The 13,619-nt window shown below is 40.1% G+C and overlaps 2 protein-coding genes across 4 annotated transcripts in view; one reads left to right on the top strand and one right to left on the bottom strand.

Annotated features, from left to right (window-relative positions):
- LOC108672404 (TWiK family of potassium channels protein 18) overlaps positions 1-3,396 on the top strand; it is a 28,429-nt gene extending 25,033 nt beyond the window's left edge. For all 3 annotated transcript variants that reach the window (XM_018160049.1, XM_018160050.1, XM_018160051.1), the window contains one exon: positions 1,008-3,396. In XM_018160049.1, coding sequence (XP_018015538.1) covers positions 1,008-1,202 — 195 coding nt within the window. In that variant the 3' untranslated portion in view covers positions 1,203-3,396. The remainder of the gene's footprint in view (positions 1-1,007) is intronic.
- LOC108672406 lies at positions 2,415-13,474 on the bottom strand. Its single transcript, XM_018160052.2, has 11 exons — positions 13,376-13,474; positions 13,102-13,254; positions 12,656-12,743; positions 12,268-12,376; positions 10,794-10,882; positions 9,599-9,707; positions 8,947-9,021; positions 5,967-6,089; positions 5,187-5,305; positions 4,293-4,403; positions 2,415-3,996 (listed from the first exon to the last, which is right to left on the bottom strand). The coding sequence occupies exons 1-11, from the start codon at positions 13,436-13,438 to the stop codon at positions 3,854-3,856; spliced, it is 1,182 nt and encodes a 393-aa protein (XP_018015541.1). The 5' UTR covers positions 13,439-13,474; the 3' UTR covers positions 2,415-3,853.
- Between the last annotated feature and the right edge of the window lie 145 nt (positions 13,475-13,619).

A 13,619-nucleotide genomic window follows, 5' to 3' on the forward strand; every position in this document is an offset into this window, starting at 1 on the left:
TTTTATTCTCCTTGAAATATTCTCGTCTCCTTGTAAAATATTGCTTCATGTTGTCAGCCCTAAAAATGAAAATTTTGATCCAGAAAATAGGTAATGTTTATTCGAGCTATAGCCCCATAATTTATTATAATGTTAATATTCCAGTAAATTCAATAAAATTTTCGGAAATATACTTCATGAGCGACTATTAAATGAACACAACATTTGTCGGGATCGATAATTCCTGAGAATGCGGTTCCAAATATCATATTCCAATGATCCTGTTCTCGTTTTTCAATCACCAAACACATAAAAACACAAACGTTCAAAACAGAGAAATACACTGAAAAAGAGCCCCACACAATCATACCCAAAAATATCAGAAACATCCATTTAAGTCCCATTTCTAAATTTAAAATATTAGTACTAAATATACGTAAACAATTCCGTTCTAGTGAATAATTAATTATGGTTGAGTTAAAATTTCCTAATGCAATATCCCGACACGCTTGCTGACGCGCTCGAACAGCCCCATTATATTTACGGGCTGTAAATAAAGAAACGCAACAAAACCAGCTTAAAAAATATAAAACATACAGCAAATTTGTGTGTGCAGTTCATAAGCTATACAGTTAATTAGTAACGAAAACACTGACTAGTATGAAGTTAACATTTATATTTCAATTTGAATCTTCACACAAAATTTATTTTAAATTTATTCATAATTAAGTGACCGGTTTTAAATTTTGAAGCTCGAAGTAAGTAACTAAGCAACTTTCAATCTATAAGTTTAATAAAATTCGTAAGTCAGATCAGTAGAGTTTAGCCTATTTTATTTATATTTTCTTTCCTCGTAATGAATTTGTATGAGTATTTACTCTCAGAATTTCACCAAAACGCCAGAACACAAGATTGCGAATTGATGACACACCATTATTTCTGTCATTTACTATTTGTACGCAAAAATTTGAATATGTATATAAAATAGTAAAATACGTTAGCATCATCTTTTGTTTTCATACACTCAGGAGAAATTGACCAACACATTCAGAGAAGCTTCGTTGAAAATGAAGGAGCGATTCAGTAGCATCATGGCCAAGGCCGAGCAGGAGGCCGAAGAAGCAGCTAGGATGAAGGAGCTCGGGTCATCTAACACTGACATCGCAGCCGTGCACCGTGACAGCAAAGCCAGCAAAGAAGACGACCTGGATAAACCTCGTTGAAGTCGTACCGTCCACACTTGATATGTTTGAATAATGTTATAACATCCTTTATATAATTGATGGTAGTTTATGATTAAAACTACCACATGTTTCAATCGCAGTAGAATATTATCGATGGTAAGAAATTGATTTCTTTCCGTCTTGGAACAACTCCGTAATATTTAGATAATTGTTAGATAATACTTATAAGAATGTATGAATATTGTGTATCTAGAATGAAATTTTTGGTGACTGAATAGAGCAGGTACCGCATTAAATCCTCGATAACTTATTGAACTTAACTGAATATTGTAACAGCGGGGCAATGACTTGCGTGAAGATAACTTGCGTGAAGTACTCGAGTCGATAAAAATATTCGAACTGAATTCAGAATGAATGTTCGCATTAAGTGTGCATCGACATGCTGATATTAATGATATTGTGTATCGCTATGTTGTATTTCTATGTATTTAATTTTAGTTTTAATGTGTTATAAGTGAGATATATAATCCTGGAGTTTTATAATATGAGTGTTGGTAGCCAACTCGTATATTTTAGCCTTTCATTCCTTGTACATATCACCTGCCCCATTGAAGTCTTCATCATGTTATATCTCGTCGCCTAGGATGGCAGATTATTTGTACGCAGTGGTCACTATAGGCATGAAGTTGTTGTTAAATAAGTAAGTAAATTTATATATAAGTGATGACGCGTATAATTATTGCATGATTAGTTTTTGTAATATTATGACCCTTCAGTCACGTTCTCGATGAACGGGGGTGCAGCCGTGGGCCACAAATCTAACCAAAAACCGCTCACTCGCTCCGCCTCTCCACCTTCCCTCAGCCAATGAAGAAAGATTATAGGTCCGCTCTGTTTTGTTTTGGGTGGAGAGTCGGGGGCAGTGTGAGTAGGTTAAGCCAGATGTGGGTATGACCGTGCTTAGCTTGAGCATGCTTGAGCTTTAGTCGTGGACGTACGGAGATATGGCTGTAATTACTTAACTAAATATAAGCCCTAATGCGTGCTTGCCCGTGGAAAGGAATACTAGTTAGAGTTTGGACTTGGGCTGTGCTGACCTCTATCATGCATCTCTTTAAGTCTCTAAGAGGATCAGCTACGAAAAAAAATCAGCATTGAAGATGCTGGGCTAAATTGAATTTCACCTGAATTTCTGTCTCTCATTACTTTCTCGAAACATTTTACGCATTGTAGGATAAGTATGTAGTGAAACATAGTTTCTCACGTATATATTTCAAAGCCGTGTTCGATATTAACTAAGATTTTGTTATGATATAATCATAATTTGTTACGACGTTTAGACGAGACAACAGTTTTATGTCAAGTAATAGTTTCATTGTAATGATCTATTTATAATGCGCCTCCCATAAGCAAATCGAGCGCTGGTATCCAATGAGAAATTGAGTGCCTCATTACCTAAAGTATTTATTAAATAAGAAGATTTATAAATGTTCACACTTCGCTCAATATGTAACGCTATCATATGGTCATTATAATGTTACTTCCATATCTTGTACATCATCTTTAATTTTATGTATTGTTCATTCATCTCAAAGTGTAATTCATAAATTGCACATTCACGTTGATAATATTCAGTTTAGTTTGGATAAACAAGGGATATGTTTCCGTATATTTAATAGGTATTTCGTCAATATCGTGCAACAATCTTTCATATATATAGACTAAATTCTAACTTCTACATCATGGCTCGTGCGAGGGTAAGATTATAACGAGTCAGCTGTGCTTCTATGCTTTTGGGATGGCAACGAGGGAGAAAATTTCTCGTTACGCTCGACTCGAAATTTCAGATGAATCAACTTTTTTTTTTTTAGCAATGACCCTAATTTTACTGAGTTAGTGTCCCATAAATCTGACATGTAGTTATTTTTTTCATCTGACTCACGTATATTAAGAGCCTAGTGTCTTACATCTTATTTTTCATGTATATTAGGCCATAACGTTGACTTAATGCTAGTCAAAAATCTAGTGCTTTAATTAATAATCCAAATATTTAGTAGTCAGAATAAAACTAAATTTTAATTTAAAGCGGAAATCAAATGATTACTCCAGTGATTAAAATATGTTTAAGGTAGGTTAATTTACATCACGAGAAGTATTCGTCTATCTCGTCCTAATATATAAACGGCCATGTAAGGCTAATTTTGCTATGTTTGTTGACAAAAAATAATATTGATAATTGCTTTATTTTCCTTTTGTTGCATTTAATAATATATTAATGGAGGCATTTAAGAAATAAAACATTCAGAACGTTTAAAAAGTGCACTTTCAAGTGGTGTACAATAGTTTTAAATAAAATTAGGCCGCAATGTTTTATAACTATGGTTATTAGAATCGACCATAATGATTGAAACGACAGAAATTGTACACCCTTATGATAAAATACATTTTAGTGAGTTCCAAAGCTCAGCTGCCTGAAGACAGTATAATTTAAAGGATTTAATTGTAAATCGGAGGGAAATTGCGAACTAGTTAATTTATGGAACGAAAAATTCTCGCATCTTCTTATCCGATGTGTACCACTTTTTCAATTCTAACTTGAAACGTCAAATAATTAAGCGGGCGTCCAATCTTTTCATGGCATTTTTCTTTGTCATTTTCAGACTTCTTCAATTCTTTTTTACCGCAAGATGTTAGAACCCGTTTCCTTGTTTCCTGAAATTCTTCTTGAAGTGTTGGTAGTTGAAAGCATCAGGTTTATAGCCACCACAGAAGTTGTAGAGCGGAGAGTCCGTACGCGTGCAGCATAGGCAGACGACCATCACGGCAACCATTCCTTGTTTTCAACGTGTCAGAAATTCAAGGCACGTCAAGTTATCACTTCTTTAAAATTACTTTTTCCCCTATTTGATACTCAAATGATAAATAATTAGTGGGTTTACTTTAAGTTGCTTCACAAGAAAAACTAGAAATGGAAAAATTTCCTTAGTGTCTTTAATCCATGAAATTAAATACAAATTGAGATCAAGCTTGCCATTAGAAGTTAGAAATTTGAGAATTTTCTCGACTTGAGAGGTACCCCGACGCTAGAATCGGATATATAAAATTGAAATTAGGTAATTAAGTATTTACCAGCCATGGCAGGGAGGGTGCAGTACCAGAAGTAAGAAATACGGTTGTTCATCGCGTATTTTCGCTGCCTCTCATCAGGGGTCAGAAGTTGATCAGGGATGTCCATCTCGCCTGCCGAGGTAATTAGATAATCATCGCTATAACTTTAGAAGAACGATGAATATTATACTGTATTATATTATATTGTATTATACTATACTATACTACAATATATCATATTACATTACATTGTATTATATTATATTATATTATATTCAAGGACTACTACACACAGGACATGCATAGCCTATGTCCAGCCTCTGCTAGCAGAGAATACTATATTATATTATATCATATTATATTATATTATATATGTCCCATGTCCCATAAATACTGATTTCCGTAAAGCAATTTTAACGTAAAGTTATACTTCAACATAAACAGCGGTTGAGCAAGTTGCGCACGCTGTCGTGGGGCTAGTCTAGTCGTCTGTTGTCTGAATCAAGCGTTATGAATTTTCACGAAACTGACTCAATAAATAAGTCCGTCCTTATGTTTTTAGATTGGAACCATTGTAACAATTAGAAGCACAGTAACAATTGGAACTCATGGAATATTTGGAACCATTGCAACAATCGGTATCATGTAAACAATTGAAAGAATTAGAACTATCGGAATCATTTGAGCCTTTGAAACAATTAGAACATTTGGAACAGCTGTAGCCTTTGAAACAATTGAAACATTTAGAACAGTTGGAGCCTTTGATACAATTAGAACATTTGGAACACCTTGAGCCTTTGAAGCAATTAGAACATTTGGAACACCTTGAGCCTTTGAAACAATTAGAACATTTGGAACAGCTGGAGCCTTTAAAATAATTTGAACATTCAGAACAATTCTAGTAATTTTCCACACCTTGGATCATCTCGGCAAGATTGATGGCGTTGACGTTGGTGCAGTTCCAGTTCTTGATGGTGGGCTGCGTCCAGTTTCCCTTTGAGCAGGTCACGGTCATGTCGCTTTTCCCCGTACCTCTGAGTAATAGGTACAACAGAATTTTTATTATGAATGTAAGAGCTTATTCAAAAATAATAAACAGAAATAAAATGATTGAATCACACTGTATTCTTTGTTCTTTGCTTATATATGAAATTATAAATATTACTATATTTCTAAGAGCGGAACCGCAATCCCAAAACCCAAGTCCGGGTTCTAATATTTTTCTCAGTCAATGAAAAATCTAATATTTATGATACAACACAAATGAAAATTCACCCGAAGGAATTATTTTCTGCATATGCAAGAGATCGAACAAGTAATGTTCTATGTAACTTTATATATAATAAATTAGTATAAGAGAAATTAATCACATGTATAATTTTTTAGCCTTGTTGAATTCGATGGTCTCTGTGTATTCGTTGTTGATACTCTGCGGATTCGAGGGGTTCATATAACTGTGGCTCCTGTAATAGAGTGTCAGCAATCTACAAGCAACAGCGATTTGGCCATATTTGTCAAAATCAACACTTCAGCTGCGACGTTGCCAGAAATCTTCCATGCAAATGAAGGTGATGGCCAAGTATTTTGTTCTCGCAAGATAAAATAAAACCTCACTTATTCATTCCTTCCTGGCATTTACAATTTAACAAAGAGCCAAAGCAAATGTGAAATCAAAAACTCCAAAAACTCGCTGACATGAAGCCAGGGATGCATGTGTAGGTGATGACGCTCCCGGCAATTCTCCTCTCCTCCTTGAAGTCGCTGATGGCTTGAGAGGGAACCTGAGGGATTGGGTCGAGGCAAGGCAGCTCCGTGCAGCTGAGGGAAGCGAATTAATAAATTTATAAAATTACTAATTAAAGATAACTATTCAGGATAAAAATTTTAAAAATACAACCTACTTACTGATGAATTTATCATAGCGTTAAAGTGTCAATAAGAATGTACTCTTTCTCCACACTCAGTCTATACCGCTTTAGTATGTCTCGCATGCGTCGCGGGTTCTGATGAGAATTAAATTCACTTAATTTTATTTGAAGTTCATCTGCCGAGCAAGAATATATAATTTATGTTTAGAACTGTTCTATTTTTGAACACAGTAGACCTGATCAGTGATAAGCTGACCAGCTCATAAGTGATGAGTAGATTGTGAGGAGCTACTCACAAGTGATGAGTAGATTTGTGAGGAGCTACTCACAAGTGATGAGTAGATTGTCAGGAGCTACTCACAATTGATGAGTAGATTGTGAGGAGCTACTGGCAGCTGCTGCCAAGCAGCCCATCCTTGCGGGCTTTCGAAAGGAGTATTCCCCCGCAGTCAGCCCTGGCACCCGGTTGCTGACCTGACGGGATGACCTCAGGGCGCGCAACCCTATAACGACCCCCGGCTCCCCGAACTCAACCTAGAAATCTCCACTTCAATACAAGCCCATGCCAGGAACACCTGGCGGACACATCTCGCCTCGTGCAACAGGCGAACTCACATGTCAAAACACTGGAACCTTCTCCGCTCACTATCCGGAAAGCTTAGCCGCCCTCCACCAACCAGCCAATCCAATTTGGTCAGGCCCCCCTCTCGTCGCAGCGCATGATCTCCACCGACTTCTGCAAACTATTCACCTCTATCGCTCCGCACTCTCAAAACCCATCCACCCGCCGCCTTATGCGTCGAATTTATGAGTCGCTGAGCACCCCCTGGACAGGGACTTCGCCCCTTTCACCCCCAACATGGTGAAACTCGCCATCTGAGCCGCCAACAATTCTTCCGCTCGGGGTCCGGATGGCCTCACGGCTCTCCACCTCAAACACCTTGACCCACGTGGCCTCCAGTTCCTTACCCACATCTTTAATATCTCTGTCTCCACGGCCTCCTTTCCATCTATATGGAAAAACTCAATAATTATCCCGTTACTAAAACCAGGAAAACCTGGTATCCAGGGCTCCTCATACCGCCCCATCTCCCTCATTTGTACAGCGGTCAAGATCCTGGAACGCCTACTGCTCCCATACATCTCTGATTCTCTCGTCACGGTTTCTTCGCAACATGGCTTCAAACCGGGACACTCGGCAGTCACCGCCCTCCTCCCGCTCGCGCACCAGATTGCGACGGGTTTCAATTCACACCGTCCCCCAGCACGTACAGTGGCAGCTGCGGTCGACCTAGCGAAAGCTTTCGATAGTGTCGACCACCCTCTCCTCCTTAGCATGATCGCGGCCTCAGGCCTACAACGTAATCTGGTCCGCTGGCTGTGTTGTTACCTTAGAGGCAGGATGGCTTCCTGCCTCTATCTGAGAACAAGGTCCCTCTTCAGAACAATCCATTCTGGAGTTCCCCAAGTGTCGGTCATCTCACAAGCCCTATTCAACTACTTCATCTCGGATATACCTGTTCTGACCCCTAACATCGCCTCATATGCAGACGACCTCACTATTTTTGTGTCGTCCCCAAGGCTCGACGCCGCGGAGGCTGACCTCTCTGAACTTCTCTGGGGCGTCTCAGACTGGTCGACCGCCAAGAAACTGGCCGTGGCTCCTGGGAAATCCTCAGTCACGCTCTTCACCCCCGACACTCACCAATCCCGTCTACACCCCTCTGCAACAATCTGCAATGGCATCATCCCCTTTGACAAAACCCCCAAAATACTATGGGTCACCTGGGATACCCATTTTACGTTCTCTCTTCATGTCAGAGCCATAGCCACCAAAGCAACGGGCTCTTTACGCATCTTAAAAGCCCTAGCCGGCACCAACTGAGGCTTCTGCAAGGAAGACATCATTGCCACTTACCGCACAATTACTCGCCCAATCCTCAATTATGCTGCCCCCATCTGGTACCCAGTCGCCTCACGCACCGCAATTGCAAGTCTCCAAATCATCCAAAACTCAGCCCTGAGACTAGCCACCGGCTGCCTCAAGATGGCCCCAATCGCCCATCTCCACCATGAGTCCGGCGTCCTCCCCCTGTCCGCCCACCTGGATCTGGCCTGTGCTCAATTTCTCGCCAGCGCCCTCCAGCCTACCCATACTTCTTTCAACATCGTCTCCGCTCCCCCCGGAGACCGCCCCATGAAAGCTTCAATCAAGACGAGATTCAGCCACCTTGTGGCGCCTTTCCTGGCAGACGGCATTATGCCCGACGGTGCCTATGGAGAGGCAAAACGCTCCCTCCGCAGGGAGATAGCCTCCCGTGTTGCGGCGACTGCCGTTAACAACGCTCTCCTCACAACCCCACCACCACCGATTGCACCTGAAGAGGCCTCGCTCCCTCGCCCTTACCGCTCAGCGCTATCCCAGCTACGCTCGGGATACTGCAGCTCCCTTGCGTCCTACACCCACAGGGTAGGATGCTCCCTTAGCGCCGCTTGCCCGGAGTGCGGGGATCCCCTCCAATCCGTCCAGCACCTCTTCGTCTGCCCCGCCTTCCCCACTTCCCTCAGCGTCTCATCATTGTGGGACAACCCCGTGGAGACGTCGGCGTTCCGGGTCACCCTCCCTGCTTTCGCCAATCTTCCCCCTCTTCCGGTGCCACCCCTCCGACCACCACCAGAGCCTCCGCCCACGCGAGCGTGACGTTTGGCGCAAGAAACAACAACAACATGAGGAGCTACTCACAAGTAATGAGTATATTGTAAGGAGCTACTCACAATTGATGAGTAGATTGTGAGGAGCTACTTACAAGTACGTGGGAGGAAGCACGGTCCACTTGCCGCTCAGATCGCAGATCGAGAAGGCGTTGCTTCCATCGCCTGACCTGAGAGGAAGAAATACGATAGCTTTATTAGATGAAAGTTAAATCACAATTCACGTATAAATCGTTGGAGAAAATGAAAAAATTAGTAGAATTTACAGTTTAACTTTAATAACAAACTAATTCAGCTGACGGTCAAAACCACCGTCAGAAAATGTTTATTCACGTGCTTACGGAATCCATGCCTACGTTTTTCAAACATTAAAATTTTAAACCTTCACTATTGTTCAAACCGTTCTCCTTACTTCAATATTTTCAGATTTCTTTTCACTTTTCATAGCACAACATTTCTCATAGTTCATCTTACTCCTTCGGCCTCACTTGGCATCTGTACTTGCAAATTTTTCATCACCAATCATCTGGCGCACATGTTCCGACACACCTATTTTAATACACTCATCCTCGATTGCCACAACCATTGTACCTGACCTCAAGCTTGTCATCATTGCCACAATGGTTGTGGCCATCGATCAAAAACATCGAAAAAACAACCACGCATCGCCAATACCTGTAGCCCGGCATGCAGATGTAGTCCACCCTGGTATTGCAACCCTGCTATTACCCCTGACATCGCCAATACCTGTAGCCCGGCAAGCAGGTGTAGTCCACCCTGGTATTCACGTCGTAAGTTTTCGAGTCCCAAGTCCAGTTGGCGTTCAATGGCCTACTCGGGGGATCAGCTTCACATCCTTTGAAAATGAGAAAAAATTCCAGTTTTACGTACGACGTTCAAAGTTTTATAGACTACAAATTAATTTACCATTTAATTCATCATTTATAATTGAATACGCTTTCGAAATATCACAGAGATATGACCAATGTTAAAATCGCCACGCATGCTCCGAGTATGAACGCCTTCAAGAACAGACTAGACGAAGCTATGCAGAATCATATGTTCAGTCTCAAAATGCCTATCAAATTACGGACCAGGCAATAAGTCCAGCAGCTATCTCAATCAATCGTCAGTTATAGAAAGACCGGGTTCCAAAGGCCGAATCCCTTGTGAATCAAGTCACGAAAAGTACAAGAATCGGCAACAGGCCATGGGCCTATTTCTTCAGTGTCGACACTTCTATTCTATTCTATTCTATGCCCTACTGGAACAAATTAAAAATCACCGAGAACGTTTTATGCATTCAAATGGAAGAAAGTTTCGATTAGAAATTGTTAGCGCATTTTCTCATTTATGGAAAAAATGCACTATTGTGCTCGCCATGTCCGTCTGTCTGTCCGTCCGTCTGTCCGTCCGTCGTGACCCCAAGTTTTCGTCGACGAGAAAATGCGCTCTCTGTCACTCACTGCAGTGAGTACTGAGTTCCATTTTTTTATCATAAGTTCGTTACTGCATCCGGTGAGTTCCTCAAGGCCGGGTTTACACCATATTGCCAGGCGCGTGCCACTCACGGTCCAGTCCAATATTCTTTAATGTATTTCTGTCAAATCATTCACACCAGCCGTACAAGGCACCTGCCAAGCCCTTGGTGTGAATGCTTCTATGGAAATAATGCATTAAGGAATATTGGACTGGACCGTGATTGTCATATGCCTGACATGTGGCCTGCAGTATGGTGTGAACCCGGCCTTGTAGTTGAAACGAAAACAATCGTCTAATTTTGGTTGAACCAACGAGATTTTAACCTCAACTTCTCACCTACATAAGCAAATTGTACGGTGTTAAAGCATGCAGGCAAGTAATTATGAGGTATTCAAAGTATTTTAACAATTTAAAGTATTTAATGACAAGTAACATAATTCATGACATTTCAATCGCTCACCCTCTTTGCAGGTGATGCCAGCTTCTAGGTCATTCCATTTCAGGGTATCATGGCTGCACGTTGAAATACCTTTGCCATGAGGGCTTACACTGCAAAAAATCAGAAAAATTAAAATTCTGAATCATGGTTATAAATTACTGAACAAAATATACCTGTTAGCTCTTTGGTTAAGATCAGCATTAAATTCCATTACAGTCTCTTTAGTAACCCTACAAATTGAACGAGGATACTAGAGTGCGAATGATACTAAGGAAGCACTTTCCTTTGCGAATTATTTACAGTGCTCATAAGTTGCTGCGATTTTTATCTGCCAAATATATAAGCCTTTGTGATCAATTTATCCCTCCCTTATTCTGAAAACGTAAAGATTATTGTAACGTATATATTTATATCATTGTACGCTAGCAGGAGCACTCAACTTATAAAAGCCGCGAGCAAGAACGTCACTATTTGCACGTAAAATAAATAATTGTAAACGGACAATTGCCGGTAGATAATTCTACTGAAAATCGAGTATAATTGAATCATGATAAGCGCCCGTGAACTTAGATGCACACTCCAGGCTAGCCATCTACGGCGAAATACGAAATCATCGGCCCACGAAAGCATCGACTTATGAAATGCAACTAATAATCAACTTAATTACTCCTGGAAACAGCGGGCTCTGACAAAATTGTGAATTAATACACATGCATCCAAACGAACAACTATTACAAAACTAAAATTTTAATTCAAGATGTTAATGTATGGAACACAGAGGGTTATAGTGGAAAAACTATGACCACATTGTACAAGGCAGACTACATTTTTGCTGCATCGATCAACGATCGCTAGAGCGCCATGAAATGTGCGACCTCGGCTGCCTAGAAACCGAGGCACAAAACATTCAAACTGTAACTCAGGGTCAGACTAAAATGGTGATGCTTCATGGAGGTAAAATATCGATAAGTAAGCAATGAACATAGATTTTATAGGATAACATATCATCACAGACGACTTATTCTCGGCGGTATTTTACTATTCTTTGCATAAGTGATAGAAAGCAATTGATTTTCCATTATTAGTTAATTGCAAAACTTGAAAACATGTAACCATATGTTTGATGGAGGATGGAATTGCAAAATCACTTGTAAAAATTATTATATTGCTGATAATAAAGCCAACATTGACGTCAAATTTGCGCATTGGAATTTCAAGCAACACTGATTTGCCTGGTAGATTTTAACTCCTTTTTCAACCAACAATCGAACCGAATTTATCGCACATGTGCGACCAAGCCTTGGTTCTATTTTTCTGGAATGTTTTCCTTACCTGAAACAAGAAATAAACAAGCCATTTTTTCTTAAATGTTGTTTCATAATTTCTTTATGCACCAACTCAAAAACAGCATGTTGTATCCTCGTATTTATTCTCTATCATAGTCTTCGGAAAATTTCACTACAAGCACTCGAATAATGAGACAAGTTACACCCACTATTGGGTTCTGTCGCAGACGTAGGTGGCCTTTACGCCCGGCAGCGAGACGCCTGACCACTGCCGCGTCACCACCAGGCTTTCTGGTGGCAAGTTGCTGCAATTCACCACTGACCGAAGGAAAACACTTAGGTTAAAGAAATGTCTGAAATTTTGTATGCGTGGGAGGTGACGTTCTATTTTTGTAGAGGTTGCAGAACAGCGACTGTTCAGATGATCGGACACAATTCATTTTCTTATCCTACAGCAGGCAATTCAGTTAGACAGCCAAAAATTTCGTATGAAAATTTGTCCAGTAAACATTTGTTATTATATCTGATTTGTTCATAACAGGAAATATATTGCTGCAGTCTCATAAAACTGATGTTTCCCTATTGACTGATGCTAACCTGTAGGCTCGGTGAGGCTGTAAAGGCCGCCGTAGAACTGCCAAGTTCCATTGTATGCGGACCGCGCATCATCTAAATTTTGCTTCCACTGCCCGAAAATAAATTTACCAGATTTGAACATTATAATTGTAAAATATATCGTTTAGTAATCTCAGTGCAAATTTATACCTAAAGCACATCGCATAGCATAGAATTGGTTGGTATATCGTTCATAAAAATCGCAAAATTATAGAGGGGACTATGAGAAAACCCTGAACTGTTAAACTAATACAGTATAAAATATTAAATATTTCTAATATTGTTATATTTCTTAATTAAGTATGAACAAACAGAAAATTTCCATCAGTCATACGAATAAAGTATCTTAAAAGTTCACATAGATGATAAATAAATATTGATCAGTGAGAGCTGAAGACGATATTGCAACGATGCCCCTAGACACTCACGAAGGGGACCAAGCTGACGTTGTTGCCCCGCATGATAATCTCAAGATCGTAGGTTGATAACGGACTTACGACCTGCCTGCTGCCAGTCACGTAATAGGTCTCGATGCGGTTGGCAAGTACTGTTCCTCCAAACACTTGAATCGCACCAATCAGCTGTTCCAATGTATATAAATCACAATGATTACTTAAATTATGAATAAAAGAATATTATCTTCACTATACATGATGAACATATTATTATCTGTAACAGCAGAAGATGTGATAAGTAGCGTACCGTGTCTGAGACGTTTTTCTCCGCTACTTGTGTCTGGTTCACGGTTCCGACCATTGCGTACATAACTGTGTTGTTGACGGTGATCTTTGCATTCAGTCGAATTACTGCAATAGGAAAAACGAACGATTCGATATGAGCAGTTGATGTAAGCATGGCAAATAATTCTGTTCCATGATTTTAACAGTTTGGTTTTTCCTTATCATCTATTCTCTACTTCTTTTGTAATTGTTGTAACGACGTTCGT

Source organism: Hyalella azteca, unplaced genomic scaffold (assembly GCF_000764305.2).
Source record: "Hyalella azteca isolate HAZT.00-mixed unplaced genomic scaffold, Hazt_2.0.2 contig11722, whole genome shotgun sequence".
NCBI classification, from domain to species: Eukaryota; Metazoa; Arthropoda; class Malacostraca; order Amphipoda; family Hyalellidae; genus Hyalella; species Hyalella azteca.

Excerpts from the sequence above, each read along its gene's own strand:
- LOC108672406 (XM_018160052.2), bottom strand. The coding sequence starts at position 13,438 with ATGTACGCAATGGTCGGAACCGTGAACCAGACACAAGTAGCGGAGAAA. Across the intron at positions 6,090-8,946 it reads GTGCTTCCTCCCACGTACTT|CTGCACGGAGCTGCCTTGCC; the intron begins GTAAGTAGCTCC and ends CGCTTCCCTCAG. Across the intron at positions 5,306-5,966 it reads ACATGCATCCCTGGCTTCAT|AGGTACGGGGAAAAGCGACA; the intron begins GTCAGCGAGTTT and ends CCTATTACTCAG.